Source organism: Pan paniscus, chromosome 3, assembly GCF_029289425.2.
Source record: "Pan paniscus chromosome 3, NHGRI_mPanPan1-v2.0_pri, whole genome shotgun sequence".
Classification (NCBI taxonomy): domain Eukaryota; kingdom Metazoa; phylum Chordata; class Mammalia; order Primates; family Hominidae; genus Pan; species Pan paniscus.
The window spans coordinates 174,024,430-174,048,754 of NC_073252.2; the positions used below are offsets into that span (position 1 = coordinate 174,024,430).

General features: G+C 37.1%; 1 protein-coding gene across 1 annotated transcript; it reads left to right on the plus strand.

Moving 5' to 3' along the window:
* Positions 1-8: 8 nt before the first annotated feature.
* On the plus strand, positions 9-24,037 carry SPCS3 (signal peptidase complex subunit 3). The gene is made up of 5 exons (XM_034959452.3): positions 9-11,907; positions 13,866-13,939; positions 15,884-15,960; positions 18,947-19,062; positions 19,981-24,037. Exons 1-5 carry the CDS (start codon positions 11,765-11,767, stop codon positions 20,111-20,113), a joined length of 543 nt encoding a protein of 180 aa, XP_034815343.1. The 5' UTR covers positions 9-11,764; the 3' UTR covers positions 20,114-24,037.
* Positions 24,038-24,325: the final 288 nt, after the last annotated feature.

Here is a 24,325-nt window from a genome sequence, read left to right on the forward strand (position 1 = left end):
GGGAAATGTAATCTTTGTTCCAGGTGGCTCTGTGCCCCACTGAAAACTTAGGATCATGGATCTTGATGCAAAACTAGCAGTCTTTCTGCCACGGTGCACCAATTAGCCCGAAGGGAAGGACTCAGTCCTAGCATACTCCTCCTTCCCTCTCCTGCTGGACATGACCAAGAAGACAAGAAATCCAAGTTGCAACTATTTAAGTGAGAGAAAAATAAACATCTAATTTTTTTTGAGACTTCTTATAACCATAAAAAGACTCAGGCTTAAAAGGAAATTGATACTGTGGACAGCAGAGCCAAAACAAGAACCCAGGCACCTGATAATATGGTTGAGCCACTGAAACCACCAGCTCTCCATGGCAATAAAGAAACTTCTTTATTGCGCAGGCCACTTTGGTTCAGAGTTTCTTCTCCTTGTAGCTGAAAGCATGTTAACGAAATTCCCTACAGGTGCCCTACACACTCCATCTGTTATAATTTAACTTAGTAACCTCTTCTTTTCCTTTATAGCCTTCATTATAATTTTGAATAATTTATTTGTTACTTGCTTGAAGTTTATGTCCTCTGCTAGGCTGTGAGCCATGACCTTTGGGTCTAGATTTGTTTTGTAATTTATTGTATACCTGGTGAACGAAACAAAATGGCTGGCACGATGCTTGGCACACAGTAGGTGTGTAAGTAAATGGTAGCTATGATAAAAATGATGTTTGACTAATAAGCCTTGCTCATTCAAAGAGATCACTTCTCCTTAAAGGTAGCATTGAAGCCACATGAAGTAATGAATGACAGTTTGGGGAGTCATTTTCTCTTTTATTCTGCAGGATTTTGTCATATACTACTCATTATTTCAACTACATCAAAGATCTATTTTATAGTTTTGGTGTGACCTCAAATTTGAATATTGGACTACTTTGAGCTATAGCTTGGTCTTAAAAGGAACGACTGCAGAGCTGAGTGCCCAGGTGACAGTCACAGCTGCAGCATCAGCGGTCATGCTGTTACTTTCACTCAGATATCACAGGAGTGGTGACTACATAAATGTGACTAGAATAGTTCTCAGTCTCTTCTGTCACACTACAATATTGAAGTGATGTCTTCCCAAACACTGGAGGCCTTGCCTTCTCATCTGCAGATGGCAATCCTATTCACGTCTAGCTTTTAGGCACACAGTTTTCTTCCTGAGGGCATGTTTCTTGATAAGTTTTCCTTTTTATACCCTCTTCCCAAAGCCCCAAAACCTGTCATTTTAATAATTTAAATAATATGTTTATATCTACAGGTAATCTCTAAAGTCTTTTTATTCCACGTTGAGGTGTGCTTCTAATGTCATTTCTGTCTCATCTACTGTTTGTTTATATACCTAGGACATTAATTTTTAATTACAGTAATGTGCCACAAATGATGTTTCAGTCAAGGACAGACTACATATATGTAATATATAAGATTACATATATAATACTGTATTCTTACTGTACCTTTCCTATGTTTTGATATATAGATACACAAATACTTACCATTGTGTTACAGTAGCCTACAATATTGAGTACAGTCACATGCTGTACAGGTTTGTAACCTAGGAGCAATAGGCCATACCATATAGGCTAGATATGTGTTAGGCTATGCATATAGGTTTCTGCAAGAACCCTCTATCATGTTTACACAATGATGGCATTGCCTGACAATGCAGTTGTCATAACATATCTTTGTTGCTAACCAATGCATGACTGTATTATTTATCTCAGTTCTCCATTCTATCTAAATGTGATTAATTACTACATAAGGTGCTTAGGAAAAAAAGTGTAACCATGGCATTGATCATTGGTAAAATATATAAGTCTTCACTTTCAAAAACTTTGTTCAGATTTTTTTTTAACTTTTAGCAATGGTAATACTAAATAGGTATCATTTATTGAGTCCCTACACTATTCCAGGTATTATGATAGATCATTTATATAATGTAAGCAGAAAAAGTATGCATTTAATCAGTGGGCCAAGGGTTATACTACAAGCTGCTCTATGTTATACAGAATGAATAGTTGGAATGGTTCAATAATAGGAAATTATCTGAATTTAAAACATTTTAAATTATCATTTGCAATTAGATGTTACTCACTGAATTATAGAGTAACTAAAAATTCATACACACACAGATTGAAAATACATTTTTAAAATTTGATAAAGTTCACAGAATAATTGGGAGGGTTAAAAGCAACTCATCTTTTTATTTATTTATTTTTTAGATTTATAAATATCCCTATTTTTACAATTTCTGAGATTTAATTCACTTACCTCACCTAATCATGGATACTTTGTCTTAAAATGGAAATAAAAATAGGCATTTAATCTCTGCTCTCCCACCCTGGTATCTTCTCCCCCTGATCCTCTGTTTCTCAGCTTCTGATGGTTACGATCCATGACTTCCTGACTTCTCCCTCTAACTAAAGCTTCAATTTTCTAGCTGTTTAGTCTATCCTGACTATCACAAGGCAGATATCAACAGCATCAATGCCCTCGTGCTCTAGAGTTCAGCATAATTAATTAACGATCCTTCACTGGAATCTGGGAGCCCAGCTATGACAGCTTTGCTCCTTGAGTCTCCTCAGTGAGTAGCCATGTGTGCTCATAAAGTGCAACTTTTCTTTCCCATTGCCGTCATCCCCACCTTATATTGAATTGAGAGTCTGCCATGGTCTCTACTTCTAAATTCAGCCAGATTATTCAACTTACTACCCTGGGAGTCTTGCCCCGAATACCTACTAATACCCTATACCCTCTATGGACACACATTAGCCTTCACTTGCCTAACGCCTGGATATTGTCTCTACTGTAAGTTTCTCAACACTGGTTTCTTCTCTTATGATCAGAAAACTAAGCCCAATCAGAGCATGTAGTATGTCAAGGTTATGTGCCTAGAAAATGCAACTCTGGAGAAAAGATTTACTAAGAATTATTTCTCTAAGACTTAATGGAAATGGTCGAGATGTATTTCCAGATCTCCATCATCTATGTGTTTTATTCTAACAACTCTCTCCCTAAACCTTCAAATAACTTTTATATTATATAACATACAAAAAAAAGATTCTTGCCTTAAAAATATTGATTCTAGGCTTGGTAGAAGGACTGTAAGTAAACTCTAAGGTGTTAAACAGAGAAGTGCGAGTGTCATGTATGTACCTCTCTGTATTCACATTTATATCCAATGGCTCAATGAACACTGAAAATGGAGAAATGTAATTGGTGGGTCGACTAAAGGTTATTTCTTCTTTATCCCTGTTTGAGAAAATAAGGAAGAAATGATTGATTTACTGTTTTTTTTTTTCTGAGGATAATCATGTCAAGAATCATTTGGAATCACCTCCAGGAAAACTGTCACAAAACTGACCATCTTTTAAATATGGTAACTTACAGTGAAGCATGACTCACACAAATGAATGACATAAATGCAGAAAGATATCTGCAGGGTTCACGCATAACTTACCTCAGATGCTGATTACTGCCAAAATTACAACTGCCCTGCACCACTCTTGGGCACTGAATCTTGCCTGTCTATATGATAAAATCAGTGTGCCCAAGATCATTTTCTTAGCATCTATGACCAGATTGCATGCCAGGCTATGAGTTCTTTTCTTCCCTACCCACTCCTAGAATATCATATACCTTATGATAGTCCCACAATCTGACACGTTTCAATCACTGAAGCAGAATTTCTGCTTCAAAAATCTCAGTTTTAGTAGTATATCCACATCACTTGAATGGTACTTTTTACTTTCTTCCAATATAAGGGTTCCCAGAGTGTAATATGAGAAAAAAAAAAAAAAAACAAACCATATTCTCCAGCACCCACAATCTAAAACGAATGAATTCTTTTAAAACATTTTTTTTCCAGAATAGACCTTTCAAAGGAAACCATGAAAGATTCGGACATTTCCTTATACATTTTTTAAGTTACCAAGTGGAATCATAGAGTTGCATATGAATTTTTAACTCTGTAGGTATTCTCAGTGATAAAAACGTGTGCACGGCTCATCTAACCTTCTCTTTCATATACTGATTTTAAATTCTTTTCAGCTTTATATATATAAGTAAGGAGCATGAAAGTGGCAATAGGTCCACAGAAAGAACGGACCTTTAATAGTGGATTTTGCCTGATTTATTCCCTTTACATGGAGGTCAGATAAGCTGATGAAGACATTGAGTGCCTCAATGGTTAAGAACAAGAGGTGAAAGCATACTCTCTTGCAATTCTGGGTATATGTGTGCAAGCAGAACACTGAAAATCAAGACTGAGCAGCTATTAAATAACTCGAGGTCAAAAACCTAGGGAAATGGGTCCATGTGAGTTAACATGACGGGTAGAGCCTCAGATGGTAACTGGGAACTAGAGGGCAGAAGACAAGGATTCTAAGTGTCAGGGGGAATAAAACTGAGGTACAGCACGTCAAAACGTGTGAGCAGTATGGCATCCAGAACAAAAGACTGAGATGACTCATAGGACTTAGGATAAAAAGATAATAATAATACCCCTCCCATTACAGAAAAGGATGGGGCTAAGTTTCCCTTGGCTCTGCAGAAATCCTTACGACATTCTGAATATGAAAATGTATGAAATGGGAGGCAGTCCTTGTGTTTAGGGTTCCCAAGACCAACCCACCAGCAGGGCTCACAGGATTAAATATATATAATCATATTCACAGTTAGGGGTATTACAGTTAAAGGATATAAAACAAAATCAGCAAAGGGAAAAGGTGCATGAGGAGAAGTTTGGAAGAAACCAGGCACACACTTCCAAGAGTCCTAATGGAGTCTCACAGGATGTGCTCAGTTCTTCCAGTAACAGATTTATGTGAAGTTATCAGCCAAAAGAGCTCATTAACCAATGCTCAAGGTTTTCATTGAGGGGTGGCAATGTAAGCACCCTCTGCCTAACACATACCAAAATTCCAGACTCCCAGAAGGAAGGCAGGTGTTTAGCATAAACCACACTGTTTCTACAAACAGTTTAGGCCATTCTTATCATTTAGGGAAAGTTTTATATCAGTGTAGGAAACTGTTTATCAGCCAAGTTATCCAACACCAGCCAAGAGCCAACCTTGCAAGCAGGTCTTTTTTAAGAACAGAAGCCTCAGGTCTGTTAACTCCTTTCTACACAGTTCCCACAATAATTTTCCCTCTTTGTTTCCTTTTCAGATATAGCTGCTTTTGTTTGCAAATGGGAATCCAGAAACTTTCCTATAATCAAAAAAACTCAAGTTAAATAATTAACTCACCATATAGGACCTTATTTATTCTAGAGCTTTAGTTTTCTTAATGTATCATAAATGGGGATTAGCCTGACTTCAAGTAGCAGGTATTTCCCTAAAGCCAGCATTTATATTGGTAGTGATTTCACAGGTCCATTAACCTCAGCTGGGACTAGTTTCTTTAGAATGAAAATGCAGTGATACAAATTACAACCTAGGTTCTCTGGTGACCAGATGTTCACGATAGCATATTAGAGATATAGTTTCAGCAGTGAGTTTGTGGGTGAGTCAGAAAAGGCCAAGAAGACAGAAAAATTTACTAGGTTCGTTAACTACGAGAATGCTACAGGCTTCACAAGGAGCCAAGCAAACTCTCTCACTTTCCTGAAAAGGATAGTTGTCCAGATAATATAAGCAGAGAAGCTGAATATTAACTGCTAAAACTGTTCAAAGAATCCCAATAACTTTTGGACGTCCTTGACTGTCTAGAGAATATGGAAGGGCTTCTTGTCCATTTTCCTTGGGAGGGTGAGGTACAGATTCTCGGAAACCAATGATCTCTGGTATGCTATCTGGTTCTGCTCTTAACGATGCACAATAAATGATTCTGACATGTGCATGTGGGCCAGGCAGCTATGAATACATGAGCTAACTGCTCAAGCAAGCTCAGGGTCAAGTGCCTACAGGTGGGCTAGAAACATGGTTCAACAGCTAGGTTCAAATAGCAAGTCTGAGAAAGGAGGGCCTGAGATGGGAATGAAGAATTAGAGTGAAAAGCCAAGACGCAAAAGAGTGACAGTGATGGGAGAACAAAAGGAAGAGAAGCTGCTTGGAGAAATACTATCCTTAGAGGTCTGTGGCGGACAATGGGCTTTTTATAAGTTCTCCATGGTCTACTGAGTGAATAAAATAGTTCTGTTTGAAGGGATCTGAGCTGAGTAGGCAAACTTAGTATTAAAAAAAAGAAAATAAATGAAGGAAATATACTATAATAAAAATTTAAATACATTCTTAAATTTTCTTATGTGCTATAGGAATCATTCTCAAAAAAGCTTTCAACACAAATAAAATGACCTGAAAGCAATGTTTTAAAACTACTGCAACAGGCCTGAGATATCGATCCTTAGAAAAACCTGTATGCAAGGTTGGCCCTTGGCTGGTGTCTGGGAATATGGCTGGTAAACAGTTCCCCGCACTGATAGGAAACTTTCCCTAAGTGATAAGAGTGGCTCGCTGTGACTAACTGTCCACAATGTGGTTTATGCCAAACATCTTCACATAATGTCCCACCTTTCCTTTTGGGAGTCTGGAATTTGGGTACCTGCTAGGCAAAAACTGGTTTTCCTTCTGAACTTTTTTTTTTCCTCTTTAAAGAGATTCACAAACATAGCACTCCTGGAATTATCACACTGGAATAGTCTACTTACCAGCTTGACTGATTATATCTTTCGATTAACCAAGCAAGTATCTTCAAAACAACAACTATAACAAAAACCTACTGCAATAACTTCTGGCCTGGTCTACAAACTGGCAGTCGCATCCGTCTCAAAGAAATTACTTATCTACTGAGAGCCTACATGGCCATGACACTCAACTGATCTAAAATCCTCAAAAGTTCGTTATTGTCTCCTGAATTATGATCAAACTTATTAGCCTGGCACTCAAGCCTTTTACAATTTGTCCTTGGCCTACATATTCAATTTAGCTTTACACTTTACCATTTTACCCATTTACACTTTAACTGTTCGTTACCTGTGTTGACATATATGCTTTACATGAGAATTCTTTCAAAAATATCATGATCTATGATTTCAAGGTATCTCAATTCAATAAGAATTTTTTTGACCATCTACTACGTGCAAGGCTCAGTGTCCTGGGCACTGAAAGGGATAGAAAAATGAACAAGACCTGATCCCCACTCTCTATGATGAACAACATCATTCATAGTCACTTTCTGAAAACCATTTGAGTCCTTAATGTGCTAGATCTATAACATGCTCCATTGCAGGAACTTCCCTGGGGAGCTTGGTGCTTTGTGGACTCTTTGGATATTCCCAATAACACCATATTTAATTAGAACGTTTTTGTTGGCCGGGCGCGGTGGCTCATGCCCATAATCCCGGCACTTTGTGAGGCCTTGGCGGGCGGATCAGCTGAGGTCGGGAGTTCAAGACCAGCCTGGCCAACATGGTGAAACCCTGTCTCCACAAAAAATACAAAAAAACAGCTGGGCGTGGTGGCGGGCGCCTGTAATCCCAGCTACTCGGGAGGCTGAGGCAGGAGAATCACTTGAACCTGGGAGGTGGAGGTTGCAGTGAGCTGAGATCGCGCCATTGCACTCCAGCCTGGGCAACAAGAGCGAAATTCCATCTCAAAAAAAAAAAGAAGGCTTTTATTATATCTTTCAGTTTATCCCCTTTTTAAAAAGCATTATCTGGCCATGTGCACACAGCTTTATTTAAAGATTTCCTTATAAAGTGATTTATTGTTCTTACCTCTTCTTAGCTTGGTGTTACAGAAGAATAATTATTTGCAAATATGAAGATCAAAACTTTACATTTATTCTAGGTTTCTTTCTATCCTTCAGAAATACAGTTAGGCATGTCTTTCCCAGCTGATCACTATTTACTCAAGCGCTGACAAAGCATGCCAATTGCTCCCCCCATTACTGCCACTAGGTTCTGAGCTGAAATCATTAAAGAGTACAAGACACTTAGTTTAAAAATGCTACGTATTAATTTAAGGTCTGTAATACTATTTCAGATAAACAGCCTCAGTTTCCTTCAGTACAACCTCAGTGTTTGACTAGTAGTATTTGCATCAAAAAGCATTAAAAATAAAATAACACGTTACAATGTTGAAGACTACCATTCATAATGAAAATGTAACTATTATTAATACTTGCTTACCAAATAATATATCAACAATTTTTGTGAAGGAGAAACTATAGGAGATGTGAGAATAAACAGACAAAACACAGTATTGGAGATTTTAACAAATCTCTCAGAATCCAAGAAAATGAAGGTAACAAATATTATTACTACAGATGTAAAAGACATAAATAACATAATCAATAAGGCAGATCTCATAGGTATCTATCAAATTCTATATACTATTAAGAGGAAATACCTTCTTTCAAGTTGCACATTGAATTTTCACAAAAGTGACATTTTAGGCCACAAAGAAGACCTCAATAATCCAAAGAATAGAAATATACAAACAGCATTCTCTGTCTACATGATTCAAAATCAGACATTAATTTAAAGCAATCAAAAGGAAAAATGGTACTTTCTCTTGGGAATTCATAGTCAGAAATTTTAGGATACAGCTAAAGCAGTTACCATAACAATAAACATGAAAAATATACCAACTAAATATCCAATTTCCAAAGCTAATAAAAAAAGTGGAATGAAAAAAGTTGATAATGTTAAAACCAAAAATTAATGAGTTAGAAAACAGTAGAGTTAATTAGTAAATGCAGAAGTGCTTTGAAAGAAAACAAGAAAAAATACAAATTAAAACAATAAATGAAAAAGGTAGAAAGCACAAGTATACATAATTAGAATTAACAATTAATAATTAAAAATAGAAGAATAGACTCCCTTGGGAATTTCTACCAAATTTTCTATCAAATTTTTAAAGACCAGATCCAAATGCTACTTAAAATATCCCAGTGCACAGAAAACTAAGGAAAGCTTATTTTCCTTGTTATATTAGAAATATATATTTTCTAATTTGAGTATAATATTACAATCAAAAAATAAAAACACATCAGTTTCACTATGAATATTGATTACACAAACTAAAAAACAAAAAACCCCAAAATTAGCAAAGAAAGCACAAGAGCATATTAAAAACTAATTCATCATGACCAGGTGGAGTTTATTCCAGGAACGCTTAGTGGGCCAATATTATAAAATCTATTCATATAACCCATTAAATAAGCAGAGGAAATAAGATAGAGGAAAGAAGTAGAGGAAATAAGATAGGGAAAATGCATCTGAAAACAATTTAGCACTTGTTTATATTTTTAAAAATTTCCCAATAGGAATACATATTTCCTATCAATATGCAATATATATTATATAATGATACAGGTACACACACACACAATTTCCATCTCAAAGCCAACATCTTACTTGATGGAGAAATGAAAGGAAATTTCCTGCTCAAATCAGGAACAAAAAGATATCAGTTGTCCCCATCTGACTGAATATCATGTTGGAAATATTAGCTACTGAAATGAATAAACAATTGGAAATATAATAATTGGAACGGAAAAGGCAAAATGATATCTAATGTAGGTGATATGATTAAATGTCTAGAAAATCTAAAGAAACACTTGGAAAAATAAAACAGAATAAGAAAATTCCCTATCCCATCCCTCTCCTGCTCTTTTTGCGGACTTTTATGTGTTTTTAGCACTACCAGTAAATCAAGTTAAAAACTATGGTGTCATCATAATAATACTAGTTTCATTTGAGTGTTCACAATCTGCATTCACTCTATGCTTTGCAGACCCCCACTCTTATTTAGGCAGTTGCTAAGTAACATAGAGTTTGTTTCTGAAATGCTCCTCCTATCAGTCTTCCTTTTGGGTCCATCACTCACTCTCCACATATAACTGGTAAATGGTTGCCTGTGTAGCGATGCTTGTTTTACATGTAATTTCCCTGATATAAAGTCAACTTCTTGACCTGGTTTTCTACCATAACTTACCTTTCCAGGCTTATTTCTGCTTACTCTTTTATACATGCATCGTTTATCAGGACCAGCCTTCTGAGTATCTCTTAGATATACCTGTACTTGCAGTTCAACAACAAGAATTATTTCCCTAAAACGTGCTATAATAATAATGTGTCTTGTTTAGGCTTTGTGTTAAATAATTTGCACACTGCGTTGTCCCACATTACCAGGGCTGTGATTCCTTCCTCCTTTGCTATGTAACTTCCCAGGGTATTTTTTTGTTTTACATTTCAGATTTGTTTTTATTTTACTAACTCTACCTGATTATATACTTTTGAGTGTAGAAAGTGATCAGTACAATCTCTGTATCACTTGCAGTATAGATGGCATTCAATAAAAATCCTTTTTTTTTTTTTTAAACAAACTGTGCCAGCCTGGAAGTTAAAAACTAAGATTTTAAACGCAACTAAGGATCTCTCTTTAGTCTCTATTTTATCGATTTTTCATTAGTTGGCTCTATTCCATTTGAGCAGGGAGTCTGCCTTATTAGTGCTGTATTCTCAAGGCTTAGAACTATTCCTGGTACACGGTAGGCACTTGGTAATAATCCTACCTGTATGGCTATACAAAAATTAATTGAATGGTCATGAATAATGCAAAGAAGCAAAAGCTTAACAAGAGACAACATAAGCCAGTATCAAGATCAGATGTTCACAATTTTCTGGTTTGTTCCTGATCACATTCCAGGACAGATGTTTTTGTTTGGTTTATGGACTGAAATTTTTTAAAAAAATTTATTTCAGCAGACCCTGAATCCATTTTTATAAAAACCCTTAGCTGTGAAAGGAACAAAGGTTTTGGCAGATAGTATAATCAGAGTCAGGATTGGCTCGGTTTGAACCCTAATGCCCTTCAGGATATTGAAAATGTGACAAAATAATTGCATTATTTATTAATGACCCAACGAAATTCTTATACATTATGCGGTAGAGCAATTCCGCAGCCATTATCTTCTTTGCTCCTAAGAACCCAGAAAGGTTATCCTTTTATTTATCAGAAATCACCATGTTAAAATGCAAATACTTAGGATTGGTAGCCTCAACCCTTATCTTCTAAAACATCTTTAGCTATCCATACAAAGCAAAGCATTAACAGGAATTGGACTGACGTTGGAGGTGGAAATACTGATGCACGTGACAGCTTTAAGGACTTGGGCGGCTAATTCCCCACTCCCCACTGCTCCTCAGATCCTCCAAAAAAGGCTCAAGTCCTAACTTTGACCAGGTTTGACAAAGAAAGGAGAGGACCAGGCGTTTTGTAAAGTGCTGCTTCCAAACGCCACCCGTCAGGACAGATTCTAAACCACCTTAACTTGCTGCCGGTTTCAAGTGAAAATAAATGGTACATAAGTAATCAAGAAGTCGCAGTCCCAGACCTCTGACCAAAGAACCGAAAAAGGACAGCGTACGACCGGTTCCCAATTCTCTGAACCCAAGGGTCGGGAAGCAATTTAGAAGAGGAGGGGGTGGGTCTTCCACGACAAACCCCGCCCCTCCCTCACTCGTCGCTGATTGGTGGCGGCCTTAGGCCGCGACGGAGGGGCGGGCCCGCGGCTGAGTTTCTCCCTTTCCGCGCCGCCCCGTGCGCGCTGTGGGTGTGTTTCGGGAAGCGGGCGCGCGCGCGCTCGCGTCGGAGGACCGGAAAGGAGGCGGGGCCGCGGCGGCGCGCGCTCCCGGAACGCGCGCACCGCAGACGGCGGGGATCGCAGGGAGCCGGTCCGCCGCCGGAACGGGAGCCTGGGTGTGCGTGTGGAGTCGGGACTCGTGGGAGACGATCGCGATGAACACGGTGCTGTCGCGGGCGAACTCACTGTTCGCCTTCTCGCTGAGCGTGATGGCGGCGCTCACCTTCGGCTGCTTCATCACCACCGCCTTCAAAGACAGGAGCGTCCCGGTGCGGCTGCACGTCTCGCGGATCATGCTGTGAGTGAGGCCGGGCCGGCGGTGCAGGACGCCGGGACCGGGCTGGGGCGGAAGCCGAAGCCGGGCCGCCGCGCCGGGGCTGCCGTGCCGGGGCCGCGGGCAGGGCGTCCGGATCGCCCTCCTGAGCGGCAGTTCGCCCCCGAGGGCGGTCGTCAGGGGTGGACGTCGCAGGCTTTTCCGGCGTCCCCTCGGAACTTGCACCCCTCCACCGTAAATTCCCGGGCTTGCTCTTAAATTTTAATTTTGAGCCTTCCTCAGGTCGGTGCCTCCGCTTGCTTCCTGTTCCTCACTTCCCTCCACCCACGCCTGGCCAATGAGGGAGCAACACAACAGCAGAGCCGGCGCCGCCGCCCGCCTGGGCTGGCGCCTCCCGCGCGTCCGGTGCCGCTCGTGGTCCGCATGCGAGGCCCTCCAGGCGCTGCCGCCGCGCTCTGGGTCGGGCTTCCGTGGGGTTTCCTGGCGGCTCTGGAGGCCACAGGACGGGGTTGTCTTTGTGTCATTCATCACCCGAGTTTGCCCTGTTTGACATTCCCTTTACAGTTGTTGCCTTTGCACCTTCAGAAGGCAGTAAACAGTTGGAGCTGCTTTGAAGTTGGCCAGAGATGTTGGGCACTGAGAGAATTAAGCATCTTAGCCTTCTGATACAGCGAGATTTTTGTTTTGTTGGGTTTCTTTCTTTCTTTTTCTTTTGCCAACCACTTGAAGAAGTCTGCGAAAACGCCAAAAAATGCAGTTCGAAATGACAGTGCCATTTCGCTATTGCCTATTTTGTCCTTGATTTTATCCTCTGGCACTTTTGTCTTTAATCGTCGTATTTATTTTTCCATCTCTTGTTCTCATACCCTTCTACTCTATTTCCATCTTCCACAAGTTCTTTAACCTTAGTTTATTTCTTTGTCAGAATCGCCAAGAAGCCAGTCATCAAATAGCGAGCCTTCTCCCCCCACCTTTTTTTTTTTTTTTTTTTTTAATTACTGTACTGATGTTTGTTAGATATTGTTCGAATAGACCTGGGGTGGAAATCAGCGCTGCCATTGTCAGCCCTATGAGGGTTAGAAGAGCTTGGTGCATATTAAACACTGAACAGATGTTAGCTGTTGTTGTCTTGAGCAAGTTTTCTTACCATTCTGGGCCTTAATTTCTTTTTGTTTAAGATGGAAGTAATACCTAATTGGTAGGTTGTGAGAATTATTTGAAATGTGAAAAATATTGTCAGTGGGTCTGAGCCGTAGTAAACAGTAAATAGCAGCTGGTTACAGTAGTATCCCCTTAATGGGGTAGGTATACGTTCCAAGACCCCCAGTGGATGGCGGAAACCACGGATAGCACCAAACCCTATATATACTTGGTTTTTTCCTATACCGTACATACATACCTACCTATGATAAAACTTACAAGTTAAGCACAATAAGAGATTAACAATAACATAATAGAACTGTAACAATATACTATAATAAAAGTTATGTGAATATGATCTCTTTCCCCTTCTCTCAAAATAACTTATTTTACTGGACTCACCTATTTTCACACCAGATTGACCGCGGATAATTGAAACCGGAAAGTGAAACCTCGGATAAGGGGGTGATTACTGTATCATCCTTTAATATGCCATCTGTTAGTATTTGTATCACCTTGTAGTCATGTGTAGCTTTCTTCTACCCATTCTGCAAAATTGCTTTACATCAAGTATTTACTATTCTTTTTAGCAGTTTTTATCCCCTTGTGAGCTTTGTTAGGGATTCTCTTGAGGTATATGCAATTAGCTGAAGACCTACTTTAATATTGGATTAGAATGTTTCTCCTGTTTTCACACTTACAGGTTTCTCTGGTGTTTACTCGTTTCTTTGTGGGATTGCAGTTTCACCTGTGCACACACCTGTATTCTTTCTCTTTAAGAAGTTACGTGAATTGTGTATGTTCTGTTGGAAGGATGGTAAAACTTTTATCTTTATTCCTAGAAAAAATGTAGAAGATTTCACTGGACCTAGAGAAAGAAGTGATCTGGGATTTATCACATTTGATATAACTGCTGATATCCTTTAAGAAAATATTTCGTTGCGTTTTCTATAGTTTTATAATGAGATATGTGTTGTTTAATGATTTGGGATACAGTGTGACTATCTCATTGAATCAGCCAAACCTTGGAAATTCCGCCTTTTTCATCAGTAAAATAATGTTAATACCTCCCCATCACACTTGGAGAAAACTTCATAGATTCATGAGTAGTTGTGTGAACATACTTTAAATTCTTAACCGAAACATTAAATTGATTGAAAACTACATAAGAAAGTTTGAATCTGTATTTTAGAAAGAAAAAATAAAATTAGATCATTTGGATAAGAAGGAAAAATATTACCAATGCTCAGCCTGCCTATGAATATTTCATGTACAATTTCAAATAATATATCCATATTTTATTATAGCAGAGAGAAACATATGTTTAAAAAGTGAATTACGTGTGTTATGATTTGAAAAGGTCATATCAAAATTATTGGTAACCTGTGGTTGCTTTTTGCCATCATAACTCTTTTTATAAGGACTTTTATAAAAGTCAGAAAATATTAACAATTATAAGAGTTTCTTTGGTGGTGATATTTAAATATTTTCTCTTGACATTCAGTTTCTATCTTTTGACAACTCTGATCATTTTGGCCAGGCTAGTCTTTTTTAGGGTCTTTCTTAGGTTAATATCTTGGCAATGTTCTCTGCCATTTCTAGCCTGATTTCATCTGCCTTTTTAATACCCCATGATTTAAATGGTTGTGGAGATTGAACAATCTGAACTTGTGTGAAAGTACCTGTCTGAACAGTTAAAGCTGATCATATACTTGGGGAATTTATCTAATTTGCCTTTCTATGACCATGAAATTTACTTTTAGCTTAAGTTTTGGTAATTATTGGATTTAGAAATAGGCTAAGAATTAGTTCTGTAGGTACCTTTTTAGGAAATAGAGTGTACCATCGGAAGAGTCTTATGCTGAATTTCATGTGTATTTTTAAGTCTTTGTGTAATTTTTAAAAATCTACTCAAGGGAATTTAGGTCTACTGTGAGAGTAGTAATTTTATGTATCCAGAGAATTCTAGTGAAATTTCCTGGTATCTATGGTATTTATATATTACCAATCTCATTATTTGTAGTTTCTTCAGATTTTCTTAATGCTGCTGCTACTACTACTTGAAATTGTTCCTGTTCTTGTAAACAGCAGTCCTAGACTTAGTTCTAAAGGAGTGATTCTTAGTGGTTACACATAATTAATAATGGAATGTAACAAATGTGTTACTACCAGTATGGAAACTCATATAGTAAAATGAGTTAACTTAACAATTAACATAATACTTAAAAATCCAAATATTAACTCCGCTTATTTCTTGGTATTGGCACCAGTCTTGTTAATTCTGGTGAAGTTCTTGTCCTCTTTGGGAAACTGAATTGAGGCACATTGGTGTCATTTGCATCTTTGAGAGACATTTTAATGTCTACTTGCATGTGACCGAAAGTGACATGTACAATTTATTATACTTGGTTAATTATTGAGCCTTGTTTATGTTTGCATATTGTTAAATTTAAATGGTGGTGATTGTTTATACTTTAGAGCTCCAGTGGAATTGTATTTGCTTGAAATATCGAGTCCTCTTTTTTTTTTTTTTTTTAACTTAGTTGATGTTACAGAAAACCAAATTTTGGATTTGTTCTTTTCTTACTAATCAAAGTATCTCAGCTAGTAATCCTTGGAGGAGTATGGGAGGATGCCAGTAATCTCATACTGACATTTTTTTGTTTTGGAGTAAGCTGGATTTCACAATGTATTTATCTTCTGCATATTTTTATTAAATTAGTGGCACATTATGTTTCTGGGCCGCCTCTCTCTTTTCTACTTTAGTATTACTGTTATGGATAAATAACCTAAGAATAATTAAGATCTATTTAAAAGTGATACACTGCTCATAAATTTATATTTTCCTTAATTTACTTACATCTAGAGAATATATTTGATTGGAATGTTAAGCAGTTGTTTCTTTATTTATCAGCAGAATATTCAACAAAAAATAATGTAAGTATATCTAATTAGAAGTATTTTAATAGCTATTTAAAGTCTTACTCTTTACGAAAGAATACACGTTTTTATATATTTAAAATATCTGACCTGAGTTACCTAGCAAAACATCACAAGCCTGTGGAGGTAGCTGTGTTATGAAAACGTTTGATCTTTTGGGAGCCTTTTTGTTGTTGTTGTTGTTTGTTTGTTTTCTGTTTGTTCTATTTAGCTCTCTAGCATTGGGGTCTCCAGAATGGAGACTTGCTATATGAACTGATGTTAATGTTCATATTCAGCCCTTAAGTCAGATAGATGGGCACATGCCTTCTACAATATGCAGATATTCTGGAGGAAAGGAGGAATTCTGTAGGTCAGGAAGTTCACCATGCTACCTAGTATTTATTCATTTGCTTTCAGCATGTTGTAAACTATTGCAGTATATGCAATACATAAGTGGATTATACTATAAAATTTTAGCCAATCCTTTCAAAATGGAAAAGTGGCTTAAAAAGGTTTCTGCGAAGAAATCACAGATTGAAGATAATGCTAATAATCCATACATATGTAAACAGTAGGAAAATGGTGGAGCTCATACTTGTATTCCTCTTCTGAGCTGCTGTGTCACACTGAAGGATTAAAAAAACACAAAGACAACCTAGATAGATCTGATAAGTTGGCTGAGACACTGTCAATGATATTAATTAACAATAGTGCATATGTATTACCTACATCATTTATAATAACACGTATTTTGAGGATTCGTGATCCAAAAACTGTTGGAGACCACTTTCAATAGTAAGATCAGAAAGATATTGCTGAACTATCAACTAGGAAATGGAGTGGGTAGCCGGTAGTATTGCCACCACTCAGCTGTTTCCTTTTTTTTCTTTCTTTCTTTTTTTTTTTTTTTTAAGACAGAGTCTCGCGCTTGTAGCCCGGGCTGGAGTACAGTAGCGCCATCAATCTCGGCTCACTGCAACCTTTGCCTCCTAGATTCAAGCAGTTCTCCTGCCTCAGCCTCCTGAGTAGCTGGGATTACAGGCGCCTGCCACCATTCCCAGCTAATTTTTGTATTTTTAGTAGAGACGGTTTCACCATGTTGGCTAGGCTGGTCTCGAACTCCTAACCTCAGGTCATCCGCATGTCTCGTCCTCCCAAAGTGCTAGGATTACAGGCATAAGCCACCGCGCCCGGCCGTTGTTTACTCTTTAAGCTAAAATATTCTCTCTCCACAGCTGCAATTAGAGAGCTGCATGGTGACTTACTTGAATCAACAAAATTTGAGACCTGTGATTATAATTCTCATTATGACGATATATAATCAAAAGCTGTAACGATTGTTAATAATTTTCGAACCTTCTGAGATTATTTTAAAATCCATCTTAGTACCAGATACCTTTCTTTAAAAAAAAAAAAAAAATGGTGCAAGGTGTTTTTGGTAGTCTCATTAAGCCATATAGCTACAATTAATTAATATCCTTACCTATTGAGAACAATTTGCCTTTGTTTTAGGGTTGCATGGGATTCATTAATCTGAGTATCTGAGTACTTGAACTGGTTTTTTGTTGTTGTTGTTGTTTTTATGTATTTATTTTTAACACGGAGTTTCACTCTTGTTGTCCAGGCTAGAGTACAGTAGTATGATCTCGGCTCACTGCAACCTCCACATCCTTGGTTCAAGTGATTCCCCTGCCTCAGCCCCCCAAGTAGCTGGGATTACAGGCTCCCACCACCACGCTAATAACTTTCAATCATAAACTAATAGTTTTAATAGATTTTGATATAATGGTTTAATAGCTTTTAATTATAAAACTTATGAATTATAATTTGTGATTTAAAAAACTAGTTCAGGCTGGGCACGGTGGCTCACACCTGTAATCCCAGCACTTTGGGAGGCTGAGGCAGGTGGACCACCTGAGGTCAGGAGTTCCAGACCAGCCTGGCCAACATGGTGAAACCCCATCTCTGCTAAAAATACAAAAAATTAGCCAGGCGTAGTGGTGTGCGCCTGTAATCCTAGCTACTTGGGAGGCTGAGGCAGGAGAATGGCATGAACCTGGGAGGTGGAGGTTGCAGTGAGCTGAGATTGTGCCATTGTACTCCACCCTGGTTGACAGAGCAAGACTCTATCTCCAAAAAAAAAAAAAAAAAGGGAAGAAATAACTGCTCTACATTTCTTTTTAGTTAATGTAGTCATCATATGCTGAGTAATTGGCCTTAAAAGCGAATAGATGCTAACTTAATAAGAGCAAATTCCTTGGGATTTAGTAGTGGCCACAAATTTTTTTTATTTCCATTTCATACTTTTAATTTTCTAAATGGAACTTATCTGTAATATGTTGAAAGAGTAGCTTAAAAGAATTGTCTGACCTCTAGAATTTTGCCTTGATGAGACAACAATGCATGTATTTTCTTAATTAAAGGGAAAAAAGATCTTTAAAAGGCTTCATTTCTTTAGTGATTTCTTAAAGCTTTTGTAAAGAAATCTTGGAGAAGATTTCTTATAAATTTTCATGACATAATTAATCAGCAGTAACTGTATTAGCAGTGTGATGGAACAGGGATTGGCTCTGTCTGTTTTCCTGGCACCATTTAGGATCCATGCTGAGCTGGAGGGTCTTAGAAATTTTATAGGGAAAAGTGATTTAAAAGAATATTTCCCTTCTAGGGATTTAATTCATCTGTTCCTCCAAAGGCCTCACTTTTTGGAGATCTTATAGATCAAAAACTTTGCATTAAGTTACGAAGGCACTAAGTAATACAGTTGAGTTAGCAGAAGGAATGAATTCCTTCAGGGAATTGTCATTCTTCTCTCTGAGAAAAGTTTGCCCCTTTTTTGTATCTCTCTCTTTGCTATCATTTGTATGCATTAAGATTTCAGCAAGCTCCTCAAAGTTGAATTCATTAATATGTCAAACTCTTTGCTTACTAATACTTTTAATTTGAAGTGATAAGATGGTATTTCTGGTGAGTTATCTAATTAATTTTCATTTTAATATAGGCTCTGAACCAAGTTGTCCTATGGGACAAGATTGTTTTGAGAGGTGATAATCCGAAGCTGCTGCTGAAAGATATGAAAACAAAATATTTTTTCTTTGACGATGGAAATGGTCTCAAGTGAGCAATTCTTGGTCATTTTTTTACATTTAATAAGAGGTGAAAAAGAGAGAAAGATGTATTTTTATTTTAAAGAAAAATACTTGAGAGTAAAAGAAAAATTGGGAAAGAAGTATTTATGCATATCTGAACTGAAAGATTGGGTGGAAATGCAAAGTGAGATGTAAGATAAGCAATTCTCTTGCAGTTTGTGAAATGTCATAGTCAAACTAATAAAGCTTCTATCCTAAGTATGTACAAGGAATACAGGCTTGTTCAGATGCGGTAGGGCTGTGGTTGTCAAATTAAAGGGCTCCTTTCTGAGCGTGACTCGGGAAACCTTAGAAGCAGCATGTTGGGTCTAGGAGTTGATAATAGTTAAAAGAAGTAGTATTGGTTCTCCAAACGTGACTTCTCTAAAGCTCAGTTTACTCAGTGTGATTGATCTCTCAGGTTATTTTTACCTCTTAGACTCTAGTGGTAAACATTGGAAATAATTTTAGAAGAAAGCTATTTCGACCAAGCCAAACGTCTGTATTTGCAATGAAAATTTCAGAACATGAGAATTTTGTTAAGGTTTGTCCATCTAGATAATTGACAGAGTTAGGCTTCAAATCATTGCTCTGATTCTTAGCTCGTCTCTTTTTACATTTACTGTTTTAATCATTTAAACTTTTCGGTTGATGGTTCTAACTGCAGCTGTGAGTTTAGATGGGTCATCCTGGGATATCAGTAAATGTAGTGCCCCTGTCTTCTAGCATTGTCCTTGGATTTTAAGTGACATGAGAAAATAGTTCTTTTTGAAGATTAACATATTAGGATTTCTGTTAGGAATAGATGGTTATAAATAAAGTATTTGACATCTCAGTGTTTGTCTTAAAAATTTTTTTTGAACTACTAGTGTCTCTGATGACTTGTGTTTATTATATCTTTTTATAGGGGAAACAGGAATGTCACTTTGACCCTGTCTTGGAACGTCGTACCAAATGCTGGAATTCTACCTCTTGTGACAGGATCAGGACACGTATCTGTCCCATTTCCAGATACATATGAAATAACGAAGAGTTATTAAATTATTCTGAATTTGAAACAACATATTTTTATACTTAATGAATTGTATCTCATTAATCTCTTCCCTTACATCTTCATTTATTGTTGGTTTGTTTTTTGGTTTTTGGTTTTGTTTTTTTTTTGTTTTTTTTTTTGGTATAAGAACTAACATCAAAAGGCCTGTTTAAAGGGAAAAGTTAATGGGCTACTTAATATTATGAATAAAACAAAAAAACAAGGCTGCGACAGTGGAATATTATCTTACAAGAATAAGAACTACGTAAAACAGATTTGTAAAAAATACATATTTGAAGTATTCCCTGTATTTCCATTATTCTTTATGGAATATAAAGTAAGCATGAAAGGTAGTTAAAACTTTCAGGTGCCTGTAGAGTCATAATAACTCTGTATTTTATGCCTTGCATTCACGCAAATTCACATTGGATGTGATTTAAAAGTAGACATTATCTTTTTCCTCTTTTAGGATATGTTTGATTACTGGAAAATTAATATGGTTATTTGTTAGAAGTCTGGTTTATAAAAAAGCCAAAAGTGATGGAATTTATTCCATTTGTCTTAGGAAGGCCCAGAATACTTGTTTTTCTTACATGTGACTAGCAACTTTCTCCACTTAAAGACTAAATACCTCTTTATATGATGTAAATTATTCTAATTCATTTTAAAATCTTTTAGGTCAACAAAATGTGTGTCTTCAGTGCTTTCTCTAAAAACGTTCCTTTATAGCTTTGTACTTTTTTTTTAGTGTTGCCATTGAAAGTTAAAATGTTTGCATGGTTGACCCTCTGAGTTACGTTTCTTCTAGTGAGCATGCCTGCTGTCACTAAGTGAATTATTTACTACTTTTTGTAGGTCTATATTTTAATAATTATTGGGATAATAATAATTGTGGTATGCTTTCCATTTACAAACCATTCATATACTTTAGTGTATGTCATCCTCAATAATCTAATGAGGTAAGTAGTATAAGTGTTAGCTCTTTGCAGATAAGAAACTGAAACCCAGAAGTTTATTGAATTGCTCCATTGTTACCTAGCCAGCAAGGAGTGGAATTAAAACTTGAACTCAGATCTTCTAATTTTCTGAGCTCATCCTTTCTCTTATACCTCAGATTGCAGACTAATCAAATTTCACTTAAAACCTTCCTGATATTTTTGTTACCCTGGACACCCTTTCTATTCTAGAAAACGTTTCCCATTTTATATGGAAGTGACTAATTTTCAAGCTGCCAACAACTTATATCGAGGTAATATTTTATTCTCTGAATAAATTCATTTCACTTATATTAAAAGCATAAGGAAATCTACATGTATGTAAAAATAACTTAGAAATTCAGTACATAATACGTGATTGAATACATGATCGTATTTAACATGTTTTTTTTTTTTTCGGCAGTGGACAAATAAACATCCTCAAAGTAGCAACTGCAAATCAGTTACCCTTAGAAAAGCAAGACCAAACACTGTAGTTACACTATTAGCAGTGACCAAAAAGGGCTAATATTTTCTAAGAATAGTTTAAATTACAGACATTTGTTATATTTACCTTATGTGAAATACATCACTATTTAATTACATTAATTTTAACATCTGTTGTGTGGAGTTGTATAGTTCATGCAAAAGCCCGTGGGTATGGGTTTTTCAAACCAGCAGAAAGGTCAAAGGTACCTGAATGCTAAACTGCCTGGCTCCCAGCTTTTTCATTAAACTTTTCAGGGTCTTGGTTTCTTTATCTGTAAAATGACAGAGTTGGACCAGTTAACTTTAATGGCGATCCTTTTACACCACACAAGTTGATAAAATTTATCTGTTCAGCAAAGAGATTGAACAAAAAAGCACGTTAGTAATATGAAGACAGGAAAACGAATGAAAGTCTAACACATAACTCATATTGATTTACTTTATTTCTGTTAGATTTTACGCTCTGAAAATTTCACCTCATTTAGTTTGTACAAATACTAGACATGGAAACTTAAAATGTGCAGGTGTCAAAGCTTAAAAATCAGGTGTGTCCTCTTTAAAGAAGGCATGTGCGATAAGCCTGCAGTCTTAACCAGACCTGGTACCAGTTTAACAGTTCATTATACTTCTGTGATGAGTGGATCTGTTAGTCTGGTAGAGATTAATGTTGAAATTTACTTGAATTACAGTTATTTGACAAGCCCACTTTTTTTGGAGTTTGGTGAGGAAGATAAGTAAAAATGCCCAACTAGTACAATGTGGAGAAAGTTTTCTGTTTGCTTGACTAAGGGAAATTGCTCAGAAAAAGAATGCTCCAACATGGGAATAAGGACCTGCAGTCTCAGGAACTCATTTTTGGGTGCAGTTTCTACATTTAAAAAATTGACTTGTGTTCAGTTTGATAACCAGTTCATTTGCTTTAGTCTCAGTGTTTTAAAGAAGTCTCATAATGTTCTACAAAGACACAAAGCTTCAGGCTTATACAAAACTGAGTATGATTAGAAATACCTGAGCCCAGAAATGATTCTGAGCAAAGAGAATAATTTGAAGACACTTATTTAAAAGTAATTATGGTTAGAAATGAATTAATTTAAAAATGTGTTCACATATCCCTTTCTCTAACAGTTTAACCTAGACAAACATCTGTATCAGTGTTTTTTTATTCCCCTGATTGATTACATTTGGTTTCTTTATTCTGAAAGGAAAATAACAAACTTCAGAAATTCCTAAGGGTGTAATAAGAAAGTGGGTTTTGAGTTTCCTTTCCTGGAATTATTTTACAGTTCTTTGGTGGGTCTCGTCAGCCAATTCATAGCTGGGCTTTAAGATTATCATCTTAGAGATGATAGATGGGCTTTTTAAAGATTTCATCTTAGAGATGAAAAGCTGGGCTTTTTCTCTAAGATGATAATCTTAAAGCCCAGCTATTAATTGATAATGAACATTTTTCACTATTTTTTTTTCTATCTGAAGCTTAGAGATCTAGAGCTTTGGATCTTTGGGGTATATGTCAATGCAAAGTATTATTTTATAGTACTTTGCATTGACATGAAGTGGGTTCATGGGGGAAAACCATAAGCTGTGAACATTGGTAGCAAACAAGCATATATTCATTTCAAAGCTTTCCTTGCTTTTGGCAGAGAGAAGCCTGTATATGTTACATGTGTGACTTTCAGTAGTTTAAAGAGATGTTTCAAAAAATTGTTGCATGTTTTTGATGCAATTTGGGAAATTGTTTACTTCACAATGTAGTCATTCATAAAAAAATTCATGAAAATACTGAACATATGTTTGAGGATTTTTCTTTTCCTTTATTTTTTTATTTTTTCTGAGACGGAGATCTGCTCTTACGCCCAGGCTAGAGTGAAGTGGCGCGATCTTGGCTCACTGCAACCTCCACCCCCCAGGTTCAAGCTATTCTCCTGCCTCAGCCTCCGGAGTAGCTGGGATTACAGGTGCCCGCCACCACGTCCGGCTAATTTTTGTATTTTCAGTAGAGACGGGGTTTCGCTGTGTTGGCCAGGCTGGTCTCAAACTCCTGACCTCAAGTGATCCACCTGCCTCGGCCTCCCAAAGTGCTAGGATAACAGGTGTGAGCCACCGTGCCCGGCCGAAGATTTTTCTTAATTGCAATAAATTTTCAGCATTTTTTCTAATGAAAATGAATTTTGTTTACCAGTAAAAGTATGCATTTTAAAAGACTTTCAGATTTATGCTTTTTACGTGAAGCTGCTAAACTAAAAGTAAATGGAAGAAACCAAGTCTAGTAGGTTTTTTCTTTTTTTTGTGGGGGTGGGATGGGGGAGGTTAGTTACACTTAAAATATCTTCTCCAGAGACTGTATGCTCCTATACTAGACTGTAAGCTCTTTGAGGGCAGTCTGTCAGATTTATCTTTGTATCTTCCCCAGCGCCTAGTGTAGTGCCTTGCACATAATAGGCGCCCAATAAATATTGATGAAGAATGAAGGCGTTGTGTTTCTAATGTGACCAAACCATGGGGATTCTTTGTCATTAATACTGTCCTCCTTTGTAAGTGCTGTTTTTTTTTTCATTCTTGAGCTCCTAATGACATTAGATCTTATCAGGGGCAGTTGGACAGTTCAGTAAAGGTAAATGCTGCTCTTGCTCTAGTTGGTGTGACCTATGTTCTTTCTGACTTGCTAAGAGAGCCAAGTGATAGTGGCTAGTGATAAGATTGATACATAAATTGCTTTACTTTGAAATAACACTGGAAAACCCTACCGTAGACCTGAT

Excerpts from the sequence above, each read along its gene's own strand:
- SPCS3 (XM_034959452.3), top strand. The coding sequence starts at position 11,765 with ATGAACACGGTGCTGTCGCGGGCGAACTCACTGTTCGCCTTCTCGCTG. Across the intron at positions 11,908-13,865 it reads CACGTCTCGCGGATCATGCT|AAAAAATGTAGAAGATTTCA; the intron begins GTGAGTGAGGCC and ends CTTTATTCCTAG. Across the intron at positions 15,961-18,946 it reads AATATTCAACAAAAAATAAT|GCTCTGAACCAAGTTGTCCT; the intron begins GTAAGTATATCT and ends ATTTTAATATAG.